At 35.4% G+C, this 21,305-nt stretch overlaps 2 protein-coding genes across 2 annotated transcripts; one reads left to right on the forward strand and one right to left on the reverse strand.

Annotated features, from left to right (window-relative positions):
- Positions 1 to 1,892: 1,892 nt before the first annotated feature.
- LOC130967414 (heat shock protein 90-6, mitochondrial-like) lies at positions 1,893 to 7,012 on the reverse strand. Its single transcript, XM_057892261.1, has 20 exons — positions 6,829 to 7,012; positions 6,343 to 6,519; positions 6,169 to 6,242; positions 5,954 to 6,079; positions 5,777 to 5,870; positions 5,578 to 5,661; positions 5,355 to 5,498; positions 5,145 to 5,258; positions 4,945 to 5,004; positions 4,758 to 4,829; positions 4,570 to 4,674; positions 4,246 to 4,386; positions 4,046 to 4,138; positions 3,854 to 3,931; positions 3,448 to 3,702; positions 3,253 to 3,355; positions 2,879 to 3,053; positions 2,693 to 2,798; positions 2,509 to 2,598; positions 1,893 to 2,369 (listed from the first exon to the last, which is right to left on the reverse strand). Exons 1-20 carry the CDS (start codon positions 6,931 to 6,933, stop codon positions 2,196 to 2,198), a joined length of 2,370 nt encoding a protein of 789 aa, XP_057748244.1. The 5' UTR covers positions 6,934 to 7,012; the 3' UTR covers positions 1,893 to 2,195.
- Positions 7,013 to 8,901: 1,889 nt separating this feature from the next.
- On the forward strand, positions 8,902 to 11,627 carry LOC130966530 (uncharacterized). Its single transcript, XM_057891346.1, has 6 exons — positions 8,902 to 9,547; positions 9,643 to 9,662; positions 9,740 to 10,331; positions 10,578 to 11,017; positions 11,159 to 11,230; positions 11,322 to 11,627. The coding sequence occupies exons 1-6, from the start codon at positions 8,902 to 8,904 to the stop codon at positions 11,625 to 11,627; spliced, it is 2,076 nt and encodes a 691-aa protein (XP_057747329.1).
- The last annotated feature ends 9,678 nt before the right edge of the window (positions 11,628 to 21,305 follow it).

The following is a 21,305-nucleotide window of genomic DNA, read 5'->3' on the forward strand; positions in this document are numbered from 1 at the left end:
AGTCTTAGTGTCTTACTATGGATTTGTGATCAAGGTTGCGAGAACTGAACCGATTAATGAACCGATAGAATAACTGGTTCAATAATTTAGTAGTCCAACCATGGTCTAATTAAAATTTAATTGGTTTAGTTAAATATAAATAAAATTATTAAAAAATTAATATATAATTTTAAACAAAATTCAATAAATTTTCAACTTAAGAAACACAGAATCACAAATTATACCATATAAATTATATATAACAAAATAAAACTTCAACCATAAAAAAATATACTTTCAGATTTTTTAGAAGTTCTTATGAGGTAGATTATCTCAAAAAAAACGTTTGTTATAGGTATTGGCATCAATGTATAATTTAGTTTTTCAAAATCAATAAAATTATTCTAAAAAATTTAACAAAGTATTATCGGCCATCAACAAAATTATTACACGAGTAATAAAACAAAAGAATAACAAAAGAAGCAGCAACCAGATTTTCTTTTGTTAATCAACAAAGTTAAATAATTAATCAAATTAAAATTATCACTATTTTTTACTTTGATCATTATAACAACCAAAATTTATTCTATCAAACAATCAGAATCCAGAATATAAGAACAGCAATCGGTAATCATTATAATTAAGAAAATAAAAAAATAAATTGAAGTCCCGAAGAACTCAAGAAAGAGAGCAACATAATCAAACTGTAATTTTTCACGGCAGCAGAGAGAGACGGCCACCGCGGCAGAGAGGGACTTTCGCACTTTGCCTTGAGGTCGAGAGAGAGAGGGATCGAAGACAGAGACGGGCGAAGACGACGAGGACAGAAGTGGGCTTGACGACACGACGAGGACAGAGACGGCGACGCCAACAGCAGCTCTGAGCAGACCTTGCGACCAGAGGACAGAGAAGGCGACACCGCTGCTGCTGCTGGTGGCCGCGCTGGAACTGAGAGAGAGAGACGAGGATATTTAGTTAGGCTATTTTGTTTGAAAGAAAAATTGGATGAAAAAAAAAAAAGAAAAATAATTATTTTTTATTATTTAGTTGAAGAGAAAAATAAAAAAAAATAAAAGGGATGTTTTTTCGGTCATTAAAAAGAAAATAAAGAGAAAATTAGTTTTCTCTCTTTACTTTTAATATTATTTTTTTATTTTTTAATATATTTTATAATATTAAAATAAAATTATTTTTTTATAATATTTTTTTAATTTATATATCTCTAAAAAAATAAAAATTCATTAAATTTTTTTTTTTTTTAATCAAAGTCGGTTTGATTTTTTTTTTAATTTTTTTTGAAAACTGTCAAAAAAAATCGATCGGTTTTATTTTTACAGACCATTTTTTTTACCGATTTTTTATCAAGTGATTTTTTATCTCAAGAAGGCCAACTGTGGATTGATTTTTGATTAAACTGATTGAAGCGATCAATTTGGTTCGGTTTTTAAAACACTGCAAGAAAAACAAAATATAATGAATTAATAACAAATTCTTCAATGTATTTTTTCAATAATAATTACGTGAATTCTTCAATGTATTTTTTCAACAAATTCAATGTTTTAGAAACTTACAAATTTTATCATTTATTAGAAGTTTTCTATTTTTCGTTAGCAAATTTTATTTTGGTATTTATATATAGAGAAAAATCAGTTGAGAGAGGGTCATCATTTTCAACGTCTAAGTCACGAGTTCACGACTCACGAGTGAGCGGTTCAGCAGACTGACTAGCTACTGCTTAACGCCTTCACTCTTTGACTTTTGCAATTTTCTTGTTTTTCTATTTCATGCAAGACCGTTGAACTTTCTGTTATGGTTTCCATTGCCCTTGTCCTGGAATCATGCGGGTTCACTTCAGTCAAGATAGCATGATATACATGCTTATAATTCTATGTTCCCGCCAGTTAAATGAGGAAGTTTTATTAACTGAAATCCATCTCAGATCGTATAGCATATAAGATTATAACCTTTCGAACAAACAATAAAAATCATTGAAATGTTGAAACAGTATACTTGTAGACGATGTGCTATTAACTAGTTATAATAGCATATCACCAAGAAAGGACGAACTTAGTATCCGTTACATTGAAAATCGCTAATTGTATTTGTATATGTGAAGGAACTACTACTCATTATTACTAACAGTTGATGCCGTCAACTATACTAACTTGTCCCATAAGGAATGCTAAAATTGGAGGAAGAAAGAGCAAAAATCTTGATCATTTCTGACTGCTTGCCTCAGCAGGGTCAACCACCTCAGCTTCTACGGTTTCAGGGACATGGGGCTGGGTTCCTGTGGGATGAGACTGACCAGAATACGCAGACCATTTACCAGTCAGAGCCATACCCATCATCTCATATATCTTCCCTCCAAGCTGCGCTGGATTATCAGGCTGTGCGCACACAAGCACATCAAGAAATAATGTCACACGTAAAGTTAAAATAGCCAATATATGCAGCACCTTGATCAAATTAACAACCCAACTTCAATGACTTTCAAAACAATAGTATTAACTGAGCCAATGAACTTACTGTAAAACCACTGGAAACCAAAGCTGCATCATAGAGAAGGTCAATAGCTCTGAGGGCATCTTGATCATCAGGGTTTGTTTTGAATGCAGCCTGAAAATTACACAGGATAGATTTGCATTTAATATAATTGGACCTATTTATTGATGATAAAAAGAAAGGAAGTAAAAACACTATTTTATCATACATCTAAGTTCCTGATAATAGGGTGGTCAGGATTGATCTCAAACACCCTTCTGCTTCTCATGAAATCCAAGCTAGAGGCATCGCCCATAGATTGTGCCTTCATTAGCCTACATAGAGCACATTGTTAATTTGTTATGTAAAATCCTAAAAGTTTGTCATTAAGTATATGATAGAAAGGAAGACCCACCTTTCCATGTTTGCAGACCAACCAAATTTTCCTGACACCAGAACACAGGGTGAAGAGCTTAGTCTGTTTGAAATTTGCACACTTGCAACTTTATCCCCCAAATGTTTCTTAATCCAGTCACAAGTTTGGCCAAATTCCTGTTTCATCTCCTTTTCCCTTTCTTCATTCTTATCACCTGTAGAAACAACAAATCAAATTTAACTAGCTATAAAGAAGAACCAAACCATGATGAATCCACTGAAAAACAAGGACTACTAAATATTTGGTTGATGAAAATGCTGATACCATTGACTAAATGAGCATTTTTCCAAAACATGAAGTATATCAAGCATTTGGGATATGTTATTCCCATACACCATGAAATAGGAACATACCTAGATCCAAGTCTTCCTTGCTAATATCAACAAAATTCTTTTCCTTATATGACTTGAGGTTTTGAATAGCAACCTCATCAATTGGATCCACCAGAAACAGTACCTAAGAAAAAATCACAAACACCAATATTAAGAAATGATATATAATTAAATCTGTACAAAGTTATAAACTTACGAAAGAAAACAAGCTTATACTTCAAGATCCTTCTCTGCAAGTCTCTCCAAGAAAGGTGTGTTCTTTGCACTATTCACACTATCAGCTGCAATGTAATAAATATCTTTTTGATCAGGCTTCATGTTCTCAACATATTCATCCAAGCTGATCAGTTCTTCTTCACTTTGGGATGAGAAAAACCTAAGCAATGGAGCGATGCGTTTGTGATTCTCACGATCTTCAATACAACCCAGTTTCAAATGTTTGCCAAAATTCTCCCAGAACTTCTCATAGTCCTGCATACAGAGCAAGACATCTAGTCAAACGAATAAACACATATAGACATACGGATAGTATTAGTGAATCTAAGTTACCACAATTTATCCTATGTAGAGTGGGATAATGGCAGAATGTGTACAACTAAAATTCGTCAAAATATGAACATACCTCCCTGTTATCACTCATAGATATCCCCAAAATCATGTCAAAAGCTTTCCGAACTAAACGTTTCCTCATAATCCGCACCTTCATGAAACATGGAAAAAAGGATAAGCAAGATGAAACTAGTTATGAATTCTGCATACCTAAAACAGGGTTATAGGTTCAAACTTTATACATGCATAACCTCCTACTACTTACTACGCGACTTTCTTGGAGAATTTCACGTGACACATTGAGTGGAAGGTCATTTGAGTCAACCACACCCTTGACAAAGCTTAAGTATCGGGGGAACTGTCAAAGCAAATAAGAAATAAGCACAGGGAAAAAAAGTTATGATCAGACGGTCAAACCCAACAAGTTGCTATTACTTATGGTGATGGACAGTAAAGGGACTATACCAGCTCTCCATCAAAGTCATCCGAAATGAATACTCTCTTAACATATAGTCTTATATTCTTGGTCTTGGGATTGATTATGTCATCCTTCCCTGTAGGAGCAAAAGCAGGAACATATAATATAGACCTAAATTCTACTTCACCCTGCAATAGCAAATACCACCACCACAAATGTCAACAAAAACAACTGACTAGGACATCAGATTCCAAATTAGTATTAAAATCTCATTATTGTATGTTTGGAAGTCGCGGAGTATGCTTTACTGCAGAACTAAGAATTTAATGTTTATGAACAGGTGAACATTACACATACATATATAAACTTACCTCTGTGGTAAAGTGTGATGATGCTAATGGGTCCAAATACTCATTAAAAGTTTTCTTGTAAAATTCATTGTAATCCTCCTTGGTGACTTCTTTTGGGTTACGAAGCTGCACAAGCAAACTGACATTTAATCTCCATTCAAACAACAAATTTCCAATTAAAGCAGAAAACATGCAATCATAAGACTCACCCAAATTGGTTGAGTCTCATTTATGAGCTCCCAATCCCAGTAGCGCTCAACAACAGTCTTAGTCTTCTTCTTCTGCCGAATAAGGTTTCAAAGTCACAATTGCGCAAGTAAACATGCAGAAGCTATACAACCTCACACATAAGAAGTGAGAACAAATACTTGGTTCAGGTAACAAGCAGAAGATTACCTCAGTCTTCCCATCTTCTTCGTCTTTTTTTGCTTCAGCTGGATCCTCATCAACCTCAACCTGGAATAAGCATATATTTTAATAAATGCAGAAAACATTCACATTTTCTATCAAATTAATCCAGAAGGAGGCAAAACCAACCCAAGTATACATACATCATCATATCAAACAAAAAAGATTTGTAGAAAATAATGACATACTTCTTTGGTGTATCCTTTTTCCTGCCAAGTGTATATCGGGAACGAGACAAATTGTGAATAGTTTTTCACAAGCTTTTCAATTCGCTCTGGATGAGCAAAACCTTTATCATCCCTCTGAAATGAAGCCACAGATAATACCACTTCGTAAGATCAGGCAAAATATAGATAGCTACCCCGAAAAAAATAATAGACTATCGACAATCAACATGCCTTAAGATGCAGTGTAAGACGAGTTCCCCTTGGAATCAGCTTCTCAGGATCTGTCTCTTCCCTAATGGTATACGAGCTAGCATTTGCCTCTCCTTCCCAAACATATTGTTTATCAGATTTTGGGCTCTTGGTAGAGACAGTTACCTTCAGAATTCGAACATCAAAAAATTAATAACATAGAGATCCCAAAAATGCACACAATGATTTTTGTTAAAATGCATACCTTATCAGAAACCAAAAAGGCAGAATAGAACCCAACACCAAATTGACCAATTAAGTTGTTGTCACCACCAGCATCCTTGTTATCCTTTTAAAATGATAAACATTTGTCAGCCTATAAGATATATAACTATAAAATAAATAAAGATAATAAAATCATAAAACATCTAAAATCATAAAGCATCCTTCAGAAGAGGTAAGACCTTCAATGCCTTCAAAAATTTTGCAGTACCGCTTTGTGCGATAGTTCCAAGACAATCAACGAGTTCTTGTCTTGTCATACCAATACCTGTATCACTGCATAAAGCAAAAAATTGCATTACCAACCAAAAATAGGAAAATATTAGTCAAAAAGAATTTAAAAAAGCCATTTATCTTACGTGATAGTGATAACCCCATTATCTTTATCAGCTTGGATTCTGATATCAAAATCAACAGCATCTTTCAGAAGTTCAGGCTCTGTAACACCTAGAAACCGTAGCTTATCCAAGGCGTCACTTGCATTGCTGTATTTAAAACAGTAAACAATCAAGAGCTATACATAAAAGTGAAGATTAAATGTTACTCATATATAAGCAGAAGTGGAAGAACAAACCTGATAAGTTCCCTAAGAAACACTTCCTTGTTACTATATAAGCTATTAACAATGAGGTCCATGAGCCGACTAACCTGCAAAAATGATGCATGGATACAAAATTATGATCACGATACGATATATTATTCACACTATAAGGATAGGAAACATGGACATGAAAAAAGAGCTATATACCTCAGCTTGGTACTCATATCTCTCAGATGGTGTGGAGTTGGATTCAGCAGACTCTGCAGCAGTAGACTCATATCGCTTCCCCAAGAACAAATCTTTCTTCAAGTTTTGATAATTCCTAGATTTCTCTGAACTTAAGACAGAAGAATACCATCTAGCTTTAGCATCTTCCTCGCCTACCTGCTTCCAACCCAGGAAAAAAAAAGGTATTGATAACACACAACTACCTCAAAAAACGCCACATTTTTAAAGCAACAGAACAAAGAAAGGTAAAGCAGCTCGTTCAATGTTTCTCCCATAACATCAAAATCTCAAACTACAATTAAAATTGCAATTTTTAACCGAAAAAACAGAACTGAAGAGAAACGGATGAAACTTGAGAAAATTGATAGCTAGTGGCTAGTGAAGCTAACATGGAATTGTAGGAGATACAATTAGATCAATCAAATGGATTCAACGCGGGAAACAGACAATAGCGATGGATCATACCGAAGAAATGGAAGATAGAAGTGGAACAGTGAGGTGACGGCGAGGGGCGGCGGCGTGGCGGAGGGCGGCGGATAGAGAGGAGCAACGCCTTGATAGCCGGTGCATTTTGACGGTTACGATTGACGGAGTGAGTGAGTGAGTGAAAGCAGAGAATTAGAAATGGGAGGGTTTAGACAAGGATGAGAGAACCGGTCAATCAACCGGTAGAGTAACTAGCTCCACAGTTTAATGGTCCAACCGTAATCTAACTAGGTTCAACCAATTTAGTTAAATATAAATAAAATTAGAGAAAAGGACAAATTAGTCCCTGACCTTTTAATCCGAGGACATTTTCGTCCCTGAGCATTGGAAAATACATTTAAATCCCTGACGTTCCTAAAAACCAGACCGATCAGTCCCTTCGTCCGTGAGCCACCGTCAGACCAGACGGAAAATGCTGACTTGGCTCCCCCTATGCTTACCTGGCTCAACGGCGTTCCAGCGTGGCACGTTAGTGGGTTGGAGGATTTGAAAACAGGACACATAAGTCCCTCTAACTCAAAACGACGTCGTTTTGAGTGCTGCCCCTTATATACAGTCTCGTCCCTTTCCTTGTGTACAATCTCTATTACACCCACAATCCTTTGACAGAATTACATAAAACCCTAAAGAAGACCAAAGATCAAAGACAGGAATTGCTCTGTTTCTCCCTCCAAAAAAAACCACCAACCAGACTGAGAAGGTTCCGACGTGCATTAGGTGTGAATCCAGTCTGATTTTCCGTCTTCGTCACTGAAGGTAAGAATCAGTTCCATTGCTTATTGAGTCGATTGTGTAGTTCAATAGTAAAGAAAGAATGAACTGTTGTACATGCATGGTGATAGCAATGGTAAAAACTGTATGTGCGTTGTAACAGTGAATTTGATTCAATGTTAGGGCAAAGGAAAGTTCTTGGTTGTTTTCTGTTTCTATTTTTTGTAGGAGATTGATGTATGAGTGTAGAGGTAGTTGATCGTTGATTTCTGTTCTTATTTTTTTCTCCAGATGGTAGATGTGTTTGTGGTGCCAGTTTTCCACCATGGAGGTAGTTTTGTTAGAAACAGTAATGGTTCCCTTGTTTATCAGAATGGAAAGGTAGAGAAATTCCCCGAAATGGACCTGGATTTTGTGAATTTTGGGAATTTGATCACACTTTTTAAAGGCTTGGGGTACCAGTCGTACAGGGCAGTTTATTGGTATGATCCATTGAGTGAAGATGTTGAGTCGGGGCTGCACAGTTTGACAGGGGATGCAGGGATCAATGCCATGCGAGAGAACAAAATGAAGAATACAAAGACGAATGAGTTTTACCTGTACTTTGACCACCCAATTGATGAGCCTGAGATTGTGGAGGATGGTGGAAACAAAGGCAAGAGTCCTGTGTTAGAAGAGATTCAGAGTTCATCTTCAGATGATGGATATGAGAGCACCGAGGATGAGCCATATAAACCGCCACCACCCGGATATGAAAGTGACAGTGATGATGATGATAATAGTGCTGAGGATAGAGCACGCAAGAGGAAGAGAGTAAGTAAGGGAAAGGAAAAAATTGTGTCTCCAAGAAAGCCATCTGCAAAGAAGCCATGTGCCAAGAAGCCAGCTGCAAAGAAGACAGGTGTGAATAGGAATAGGAGAAGTTGGTTAAAGAAGGGACAAAGCAGTGGAATGGGGACATCTGAGGTGAATAGAAGGCAGCAGGCCAGTATGGAGCCCAATATGCAGGAGCAGGCCAATTCTGGGCCCAATGATCAACAGCCCAACAGAGGTCCAACTGTGAGGTTCTATGTCAGTGCAGTCCCAGAGGATGATGATGATGACCCCATATATGATTACCATTCTGAGGATTTACACACTCCTAACTCCACTGATGATGAGTCCAGCAAGCACACATTTCCTGAATTTGATGATCATTATGCTTTGGAGAGGGCAGGTTTGAGTTGGGGACAAGGTTTGCAACTATAGAGAGATTTAAAGAAGTTGTAAAAGACTCTTTCATTTTGAGGGTAGAGAGCTTAGGTGGATTAAAATGATAGGGAGAGAGTTAGGGTGGGATGCATGGATGATGACTGCCCGTGGTTAGTTCATTTATCATACAATAAATCACTGCAATGCTACCAGGTGAAGACTTACAAAAACGATCACACTTGTGCAAGGGACCTAGGAAGTAACGCTGTTGATCAACATTGGATTAGTAAGAAGGTGGAGAAGAGAATGAGTTCACAGCCTCACATGAGAACAAATGAAGCAATTGACTTTCTGAGAGAGGAGTTCTCACTCACTGCACATCCAAAAATGGTCTATAGAGCAGTTAAGGAAGCAAGGGAGAAGATAATGGGAAATGAGAGGGAGCAGTACAATAATGTGAGGGGTTACTTGTTTGAAATTCTAAGAAGCAACCCTGGCTCCAGGGCAGAAGTGTGTGTAACTCCAATTCCTCAAGCCCCTCCACTATTTGATAAGCTGTATATAGGGTTAGAGGCATGCAAGCAGGGGTTTAAGAGTGGATGTAGGCCTCTAATCCACCTTGATGGTTGCTTCCTGAAAACATACTATGGTGGACAACTCCTAACTGCAGTGGCACAGGATGCGAATAATCAATTTTATGTTGTTGCTTACGGAGTTGCAAGGTCTGAAACCAAAGAGTCTTGGAAATGGTTTCTTACCCTACTTCAGGAGGAGCTGGGGGATGTGCAGACTCATGGTTAGAATTTCATGTCCGACCAACAGAAGGTAACACTAACAACTACTTATAATATTGATAATTGTTCAATTATTTCAATATGAATTCTACTGCAGTTAGACATTTATTCACTGAGGTGCCTAGTTTAATAATGTAATTGTTCAGAATTTACTAGTTATGTTTAATTGTGAAAACCTTTGTGTACTGTGTTAGGGATTACTGTCAGCTTTGAAAGAAGTGATGCCAAATGCACATCACCGAAACTGTGTGATGCACATTTGGAAAAACTTCATAAACCGATTTAAGGATTTGTACATTCGGGAGGTGGTTTGGGATTGTGCTAGGTGCACCACCATACCCGAGTTCAAAGAACAAATGGAGAAGCTCAAAGGTATTAATCAGGGGGCATGGGAATATCTTTCCAGGTTTGAGCCAGCAACTTGGGTGAAGGCGTATTTCTCCCACGGGCCAAAAGTGGACAACCTCACAAATAACATGTGTGAGGTGTTCAACTCGAAGATAGTCAACTACAGAAGCAAGCCTATCCTCACAATGTGTGAGGAAATTAGGTGCTATCTAATGCGGAGAATGGTTAAGCATAAGGAGCTACTTAGTGATTATACAGGAAAGCTTGCACCAGTTCAGCAGAAGAGGATGGAGCGTCTAATAAGGCCTAGCAATAAATGGCGTGCTGACTGGACAGGTGATGATGCACGCAAGCGTTTCGAAGTAACTCGTAAAGCTACAAAGGTGGATGTTGATCTCATGAGGCAGACCTGCTCCTGCAACAAATGGCAGCTGACTGGTTAGTTCTAATAAATGGCATTCAATGTTTTAATTTGTTGGCTGAATATGTTAACTTGCTGGCTGAATTTACTTTAATATATGGTTTTCATGCTGTTAAGTTGTTGGCTGAATGATGGACTTATATATGGTTTTCATGCTGTCAAGTTGTTGGCTGAATGATGAATTTAGTGTTATATATGGTTTTCATGCTTGCTGAATGAATGGTTAAGTCAAGTCTAGTTCATGCTGTTATCTTTTGTGTTAGGCATGCCATGTATCCATGCCATAGCAGCCATAAGGAAGAGGCATGATCATCCAGAGGATTATGTGCATCCATGGTTATGCATGGAGTCAATACACAAGACATATGCTCATTGTATTCAGCCAGTGCCAAGTGAGGAGTTCTGGACAAGGACTGAATATTCTAGGCCGGATCCTCCTATCATAAAGAGACCAATTGGCAGGCCAAAAGTACATAATAGACAGAAGGATCCAGCTGAGCCAATGATGCAACAGGGAGATAAGTTGAAGAGGTCATTCAAAGTCACTTGTAGTAAGTGTGGTTCAACGGGACATAACTACAAGACATGCAAGGGCGCTCCATCTGATCCCAATTGGAAACCTAAGACAAAGAAGCCCAAGAAAGGTTCCACATCTCAGTCAATGGCAGTCATCCCACTGTCACAATCAGCTCCAAATGATAGTGTAAGTAATTTGCTTTAGGAGTTATATGGTTTGATTTCTTAACTATGATAGGAGTTTATGTGCTTACTTGAATATTTATTTACTAGTTCTTGTTTATATGTTTAGGAGTAATCTACTTGATTTATTGTCTACTTTGGTCAGGATGCTCCACCTAGTCAGGATACTCCATCTGTTCAGGATCATAACATAACTACTCAGCAATCCACACCTGATGTAAGTTACAATCTGTTCAATGTGCATGATTGATTATTGGGTGACTACCTTGTATAATTTGTATGACTAATTACAATGCTTGTCAACCCAGCTCTCAACACAGGTTTCAAGTGGTGTCATCCCAGGTCCTTCCAACCCTGTGGCAACAACACCATCAGTACCCCAAGTCAGGCCCGCACCAGCGACCAGAAGGACACCGTTTTGCCCTCCACTCCAAGTTCCATCTACAACGGCCCAAAAAACTCAAGCAGCTCCAGCGAGGATGAGGCCCAAGCAGAAGATATTCAGGCCATCAGCTCCACTATGCCCCACTCCACAACCCCCTCAAAGTCAGCCAAACTCCACTGGCCCACAACCACCTCAAGTCGTACCAGGAACAAGTGGATCAGCTACCTAGGAGACATTAGCAGCAGCAAGCCCGACCACAACCAGATTGTTCAAATTCATCCCGAATCCACCTACCATTGTGCCTAAGAAGTGAAGATCTGTGTAGCTTTTAGTTATGTTGATTTTGTAGTTTGGCTTATGCCTTGTATTTTGTGTTTGAGGCTTACTTTTGACATGTTAAGCTTCATCAAACTGTTCAGTTTAGGAGACTTTTTCATTTTGGGAAGATTTAGTAAACAGTGGCTATGAAAAACTTGAAATCTTGTTTAGCAATATAACATCTTCTTTCTAAATTATGTATGCAACTACTGCCTCTAATTCCTCAATGTTTCCAAGTTTATTTACATATTCAAAATATAAGTTTAACACACTAATATTATAACTAGAGTTCCATTTAGATTACAGGACCCATGACTTGCCAAAATGGCATGTTTCAATACACAACATAAACCTACAAAATGCCATTCTCTATCATGATTGCTATAGTTCATCTCTCAAGCACTAGCTACATAAAAGGCAACAACAACAGCAAATATAATTACAGAAAACCACAAGGCTAATGGATTTTTCTTCTTCTCCAAAGCAATAATTTTCTCCTCCAAAACAGCCATTCTTGCATCCAGTTCATCTTCGTTTTCCTCTTCCTCTTCTACAACTTCAACATGTTTCTCAACCAAATCTCTGCTGTCACAGATGCAACAATTGCTTCCTATTCTGGCAAGATGCTCATCGACCCAAACGAAAAATTTGCAATGAGGTTCCTTTCCCTGTCAAAATCACCAACATCATCTACTGCCCGCATCCATCTCAGATCAAACTAAAGCAAGAATTTTTAAACTAACCTTGTAGAATGGACAACCCAAGAAGATTCTGTTAGGGTTGCTTCTGGTCCTCGACTTATACATTATTGCATAAACTCCACAAAAACACCTAGGGGCGACGGCGTCGTCTGGATGGTCAGCATGAACACCACCTGCTACTGAGTTTGAAACAGAATTTTCTTCTCTTACTCCACTAACGCTTCTTCTTGAGGTTAATGATGCCCCCTTCGTAGCCATTACTGAACTCTGAACAACTCTTCTCCTCAACACCAGCCACCACCATGAAGGAACGACCCAGACGAATTTTAGTATTAGGGCAGCATTCAAAACGACGTCGTTTTGAGTTAGAGGGACTTATGTGTCCTGTTTTCAAATCCTCCAACCCACTAACGTGCCACGCTGGAACGCCGTTGAGCCAGGTAAGCATAGAGGGAGCCAAGTCAGCATTTTCCGTCTGGTCTGACGGTGGCTCACGGACGAAGGGACTGATCGGTCTGGTTTTTAGGAACGTCAGGGATTTAAATGTATTTTCCAATGCTCAGGGACGAAAATATCCTCGGGTTAAAAGGTCAGGGACTAATTTGTCCTTTTCTCATAAAATTATTAAAAATTTAATATAATTTTAAATAAAAATCAATAAATTTTCAAATGAAAGAAGGAAAATAGTAAGGTTCTGAAAACCGAACTAGTTATCGAACCGCTTTAGTTATTGGTTTACTAGTTTATTGGTCTAATCGGTTCAACCGGAATTCAATCGAAAAAACTTATAATAAAATAATAAATAAATTATAAATAACCACCATAAAGATAAATAGAGTCTATATAAACCTTAAAATGTCTTTCAAATTAAAAGCACTATATGAAACATCATCAACCAGAGTATTATACAACAACAACAAAGCCTTGATCCACTAAATGGGGTTGGCTACATGAATCAAACGACGCTATTGTGCTCTGTCATGTATCATGTCTACAGAGAGACCTTTTACGTATACATCTCGTTTGACCACCTCATGGATGGTCTTCTTAGGTCTTCCTCTGCCTTTCGCCCCTTGTCCATCTTCCATCTCATCCACCCTCCTAACTAACTGGATGTTCTATCGGTCTTCTTCTCACATGTCCAAACCACCTGAGACGCGATTCAACCATCTTTTCCACATTGGGTGCTACTCCAAATCTCTCCCTTATATCTTCGTTCCTTATTTTATCCAATCACGTATGACCACTCATCCATCTCAACATCTTCATCTCTACCACACTTAGCTTATGTTCGTGCTCCCCTTTAGCCGCCCAACACTCCTACCATAAAGCATAGCCGGTTTTATAGCAGTGCGATAGAATTTACCTTTAAGTTTTAAAAGCACTTTTTTGTCGCATATAAAACTAGATACACTCCACCATTTTGACAAACCTGCTTGGATCCTATGATTTACATCATGTTCAATCTCTCCATTATCCTGTATGATGCAACCAAGATACTTAAAACTTTTAACTTTTCGTAGGATGTTTTCTCCAATCTTCACCTCTATATTAAGGTTTTTCCTTCTCAAACTGAACTTACATTCCATATATTCTGTCTTGCTACGGCTTATGCGCAGACCATACACTTCTAAAGCTTCTCTCCATAACTCCAACTTCTTATGTAGGTCTTCCCTTGACTCTCCCATAAGGACGATATCATCGGCAAAAAGCATGCACCATGACACAAGCTCTTGGATGTGCTCTGTGAGTACTTCTAAGACTAATGTGAAAAGGTATAGACTTAAGGATGATCCTTGGTGTAATCCTATATCAATAGGAAATTCTTCTGTCACACCACCTTGAGTCTTCATACTAGTTGTGGCCCCATCATACATGTTTTTAATTGCACGAATATATGCGATCCTTACTCTTCTCTTTTTTAAAACCTTCCATAAGACATTCCTTGGTACTTTATCATACGCTTTTTCCAAATCAATAAACACCATATGTAGATCCATTTTATTACTACGATACCTCTCCATCATCTTTCTTAATAAGTATATCGCTTCAGTGGTAGATCTGTCTGGCATAAATCCAAATTGGTTCTCTGTTACTTGTGTCTCTTTTCTTAACCTCCGATCTGTCACTCTTTCCCAAAACTTCATGGTATGACTCATGAGTTTGATCCCTCTATAGTTTCTGCAACCAGAGTATTATAATCTTATCAAAATACAAACTCAAGTTAAATAACAACAAAAAATATACTAATTTACAAAGAATAAATATGCTAATAATCGCATATCCTAGAGAGATGTCCACCAACATACATAAGAATTAATTTACAAAGAATAAATATGCTAATAATCACATTCTATTTGATCTACACAATTTCATTTATGCATGTGTTTTGCAGTAAGAAGGCAATAATATTCCATCATATGTAAGACCAAACAAACATCAAATCAAAAGGGTAAATAAATGAAAGAAATATAAAAGAAGCAAGTATATATACCTCAAAAAATCCCTCATGTAAACAATGGGAACCATGTTTATTCACGATGAGTTGCTTGCAAGAAATTAAAATGTGCAGATACGCAGATAGAGTAAGTAGAAAGAGATTTAGAGAGTAAACTAAAAGAGTTTAATTTGGTGATTAAACTGCAGCATTCAACAAAATATCTAGACCTCTTCTGTAATTAAGCTCAACCTAATCACTTAGCTAAACCTTCTCAAAACATGACAATTATCAAATTTATGACAATCTAAATTCATATCTAATAAACAACTCAAAACTTCAGGCCATCAACAAACACCAACACAGGCAACAAAGATCAAACAAATCATCAAATTGCTGTGTGTAATAATAGCAATGCATGTTGCAATTGCTTAGATGCATTCTTTCAACTTTGACAAAAACTTCATTCAACCCAAGAGAGGGATAATAAATCTTGAATCTTTCTCAGCAAATCCAAATCAGCCATAATACTAAATTGTACCTTCTGATTTGGCAACTAATAAAACATAACAGAAAAACAAAATCTGAAAAAACCATAATTAAAGAAATAAAGCAGCAACAGAACAAATAAATTAGAAAAAATTCATTGAATGAGTCAAAAGCATGGAATTAATCCTAAACCAGAATTAACAAAAAAAAAACAGAACAAAAAATTCAAAGTAAAAAAAATAGAATTAACAATTCAACCAAAGAATCAAGAACAACTCAACCAAAGAATAAATCAGAATCAACAATAGGGAGGACGACGGAAGAATAAAATAAATAAGAGTCAAACCAACAATCATGAAAAAGTTTAGAATAAAAACAAATCAGAATCAAAATCAAACAGAGGCTCCATTACAGTTTCAAATGCATGGAAGGATGATGGCGCTGAAAACGGAGAGCTAGCGACGGAGGCAGAAGCAGAGATGGTGTCGGCGACGGTGGAATAGAGCTTCGCGACGGAGGCAGGAGGCGAGCACTAACTATGCTTCCACTGCTGAGAGTATGAGATGTTAGAGCTTAGTGAGGGACCAAGTGAACTTCGAAACTCCAACCGGCGACAGTGTCGGGAGTAGTCCGGCGACTGAACGAAAGGGAGGGACTAAGTTCGCCGGCGTTGAGAGGAACGACTAACTCGAGAGTGATGAGAGGGACGAGGGAAGATGTGCTACCGCGCCGTTGGAGAGTTGGAGTGAGTTAGGGTTGATAACAGGTAAGGGTTGGGAGTTTACTGAATGCTAAACAGCGCGTTTTGAGCATTTTTGGGCAAAGTAGAAAACCGGCCGAATTTCGGTTCGATTCGACTGACCGATTATCGACTGGTTTAACGGTTCAACAACGATTTTTATTTTTTTTCAATTTTGGTATATAACCGAATTGTAATTTCCTTTGGTTCCCGGGTTCAATCGGTTCGACCAACCGGTTCAAACCGGTTTTCAGAACACTGAAAAATAGTGAGAATGTGAGATCATTACATGATTAGTGAAAGAAGGACCAACGATGATCCTAATATCCTAACTAAAGGATAAGGAGGAGTGCGGACCAATAGGTCGAATTACTATATAAAGAAGAGTAGTAAACTATCTTCCTTCTTGTTCGAGTAGGAAGATTTAGATAAAAATTCCTCTTCATTCTGTTGTCAATAACCACACACCGGTCAGAAATGATATGGCAATCATCGCCAGGACCAATAAAATAAAGAAACACAGGAATCACCCATACGGTATAAATTACATACTAATATCTGTAAAATTGAGCAAAGTCCAATTTAGGCAACTAGTCCAATTTTGTCACACCATTCTCAACAAAATCTTCAACTTAATTAACAGCATATTCAACTTAGGCAACAAGGGGTCAGCCGAGTCATTAATGATCATCAAGCAGTGACACAATGCCACGAATTGAGCAGACTAGGAAAAAAGCTAAGCAACAATTAACATTACCTGCGATGAAGGCGGAGAGCAGAATACTGGGAAGGACGTTTGGAGGCAATGGTAGACGACGACAGTAAACACCGCCAGGCGACTGGTGAATCACGGATGGGATAGCTACTCGGACCACGAGTCCCGCACAATGCCGGAAAATACTATACCGCGGATGCCGACGACACGGGGACGGAAGCTCCGCAGCCAGGACGACGGTGGCAGTCTATGCCTCCTATTCTTAAAAACCTCAAATGGACCATGTTAATTCTGTTCATCTATTACAAAAATATCACATAACAAAAAGGGTCCAGCCCAATATCAGCATTGACAGTATAAGGGAGCCCAAGATTTTCCATGCTCCTCCGTTGGCGCTGGGAATAACAAGGCTCAGCTAAACCATTCAAGATAGGAGACTGAACACTGTCAGGTCCTGCTCCCTCCAGTCACACACCAAGGGTACGTGTCAATCTCTCCCCATCTCCGTATATCTATACCAAATTAGCTCTTTACCATAGTGTTTACTGTTTGTTAATATATATATTATTAATTGTTAGTACATATTTTTTGGAATTTTGTCTTGTATTTCAATTATTTATTAAAAACAGAATTATTTTTGTTAATGGTTAGGATATATTTTTAGTAATTTTATATTTTATTTTAAATATTTAATTAAAAACAATATTAGCAATTGTTAGCATATGTTGTTAATTAGGTTTAGTTTTATTATAAATATTTATTAAAAAATAGTATTATTATTAATTATTATTGTTAGCAACGATTAGTTAACATTTTTAATAATTTTAGTTTTATTTTACATATTTATTAGGAAAAACAGAATTATTATTAATTTTTAGTATATATTTTTAAATATTTATTATAAAAGATTAATTCCGAGTAAATAGAATAGAATTATCATTAATTTTTAATATATTTTTTTATTATAGAGGTTAAAAAATATAAAAATAAAAAAATGTGACATTTAGAATCATATTATAAAATATTTTTGGCATCAAATACTTTTTGTATTTGCAGTAGTAGTTAATAATTAATAATTAATTTAGTAATTATCAATTATTGAGGTTTGTAGTAATTATTAATTATAATTGTTGCTAAATTGAGTTACCATTAATTAATATCAATATTAATTTATATTTTTAGCTATAGTCATTGCCTATTAATTATGATTTTTGTTTTTGAAGTATAAAAAATTTATACAACAAATACTTAAATATGATATTAAAGTGGAAAACGGTTATTGACTAATAATTATAATTTTTTATTTTTGAGATGTATATTTTTTATCTTTTACATGGTGAGTACACATTTATGTTAAAAAATTTTACAAAGATCTTTAGACTCTAAACTTATGGCATACTGATGACTGGATCAACTAATTACTACACAAGTGGGATAAAAAACATGTGGATTAACTAATTTGGTACTACTCGTGGCTGAATGACCATAGAAAAAGCTGCATCAAACTAACATGGTTCTGTAACAATTTGGTATTACTTTTCGGTATACGTGTAATTATTATTGTACCTTTTGATCACCAAATATTACTGTCTTTTTATAAGACTAACTTTGATAAGTTAAATACATTTTATTTTATATTGTACACATTTGGCATAAAATATCATCAATTTTTATTTAAAAATAATTTAATTGATGCCTCTTTGATTAGTATACTTTTTAGTTGTTGTAATTACAAACTCTCTTGATCATGACTGTAGGATTGCACCAATAAAAAAATAAATACTATTTTTTTATTATTATTATTATTATTATTATTTTTTGTTCATACCATGACTTAAGAAAGGGAAAGTATGAGGAGCCAATGAAATATTTATATAATGTGTACAATGGAGGTTTATGGAGTATTAGAGATATAATTATTAGTGTTACATTTTCTCATCAGCTGAAGCTTTTGGGATGAGTGGTATCATGACATGGTATTAAAGCGCTAGATCCGAAAGGTCAAGAATTCGATCCTTGGTGAACTTAAAAATTAAACTAATTTTTCGAGAAGATGTTTATTATCCCTTGTACTCGGATGGTTATTCTAAATAGTATAAGAGATATTCATTTCATAACAATATAACCATTGTACACATTGTATAAATAGTCCATTGTCTCCCTAGCGGAATCCCTTAAGAAAAGATCAAATCATGGTCCAAATAGAGTTAATCCATCTTTATAAGAAGACCCCTAAAAAGAACCTACTCCTACTCCACCTACTTGGGATATGGGTACTAAGATTCATGCCCGATCCAACTTGCATGACAACCAAAGATTTTGTCCGCTACTTCAGATATTATCCACAGTTCATCCATTATCACAACATGGGATAACTTTCCAAAAATTAAGGAAGAAATTACCCACTTCTACAGTTAGAAAGATTCAGAAGTGATGGCCAAGTCATCATCTACCTTTATAAATACCCTATCAAACTCAGGTATTTTTCAATTACAATTCACTTAAATCTGCTTTAAAGTTTAAACATTACTAATATAAGCATCGGAGTCCCTTGTAAGAACATCTTACCATCGTCCAAACGAAGATGTCAGACAATCCATCGCTTCAATGAACAAGTCAAATCCTTCACTCAAAGGAGTCTAGGGCTAAATCCACCTTGGTTCAAGTATTACCTCGAAACAACAACAACAACAATAATTTTTACAACAACAATAATAACCATAACAACATTACTTGCATTGATATCCCTAGAAAATTCCTGTGCATGCACATCATCAAGATTTAAAGTATGTATGAAAGGTAGCTTCAGAGATGGATGTTGGTCCGCTAATGTGCTTGCAACATCTGTCACAGCTCCTTCAATTATTATATTATTTTCATCCCTATTTTCTGTTGGACCAATAATTTGCTAATTGCCTTTAAACTCTTCATCGCTTTTAGTATTATAATATGTCCAGTTTATATTGGGCTCCGAAAAATCAACGTCAACAATTTTCTCAAATTCAATATATAACTGAATAATTGAGACTTGTACTCTAGTTTAGTAGGTCAAAAACATTTGTCATTGTTTTCAGCATTTATGATCTACACTTTGTGAACATACATTTTTAAGTCTTTCATATATTATTGGAAAGTTTCTACGGTGGAAAAAATATTTTCTAATCCATCGAAGACCTGGATACGTTTTTAATTATGAACAAATTAGAGATTGTTTTGAAATTTTGCAATTTAACATTAAGATTCATTTGTTGGTAATGTGGCGTAGAAATTATTATGATAAGAGCAATTTGAATTGCGTGACCTAGAATAGTGAATTAAATGAAACTAAAAATGGAGTGGAGAAAAGAGCTTGTTAGTTGCCACACTCACATAGCCCACTCACAACAGCATGATCATGGATCTGAAAAATTAATATCCACCTAGACACACGGCAACATCCAAAAAAAGAAAAACTGCAACTTTATTTTATACTTGTAAATTGTAACATATGTAATTAATAATAAATAGTTTTAGTAACTAAAAATGAATAAATAAATTAACTCAATAAAACATAATAAATAGTTATAGTTAACTTTTAAAGTTAGTTAAATAGTTAATAACTAAATTAAAATTTAATTTTTTAAAATATAAATATAATTATTAGTATTCTTTTAAAGTTAGTTAAGATAAAAATGTATATTATCGATATTAATATTTTTTACTAAAATAATCTTGTTTATATTGGTAATTATTTAGGTTAAAAACATATGTATACCATAAATATTATAATAAATAAAATTTAGTAATTTTTTGTCAAGTAAATTTTTTAATTTTTTTATTATGAATGATTCTTTTATTAAAATAAAAAAAGAATTTATAGAGATCAGATTTTGTTTCGAAATTTTTTGTGCACCTTCTAAATATTTATTCAGATGTTGTCACAAAAATTTAGGTCACATAAATAAGTCGTTTGGTAAATATGAATGTCATTTTGTTACTTACAAAAAATATAATATTTATTAATTCTTTTAGTCGTATTTTTAAATTATTTAGGGCCTGTTTTGTCGATAACATCTTTGACCTTTTTGTCAGCAGCTGAATTTTTCGGATACTAAATTGATAGTTAACCCAAATAATTATTTAGACACACATAAAGAATAAAAATGTTTAAATATGTTAAAAATAAAAAAATTAATTATAAATTATTTTTTTATTATTCTAGATTAATATACCTTTTGTTAAATAATTAATTTATTAAAAATTTAAATTTAATTTATAGATATGTATCTTTTTATACGTAATTCTAATTTATTCTTATAAATATAAATAATTTTATTTATAAATTATAAATAAATTTATATTAATTCTAATTATCACTCAACGTTGACATATTTTTTTCCAATAATAAACCGTTCGAAATTTTTTTTTAAAAGCTATTTTTCCTGTTTTCAATACAGCTTAGGATAGCTTCGCGCTTACCCATTATGAACATATCCAATCTTGGCCGATTTACTGGTGCGGTGATTTCA

Source organism: Arachis stenosperma, chromosome 3 (assembly GCF_014773155.1).
Source record: "Arachis stenosperma cultivar V10309 chromosome 3, arast.V10309.gnm1.PFL2, whole genome shotgun sequence".
Classification (NCBI taxonomy): domain Eukaryota; kingdom Viridiplantae; phylum Streptophyta; class Magnoliopsida; order Fabales; family Fabaceae; genus Arachis; species Arachis stenosperma.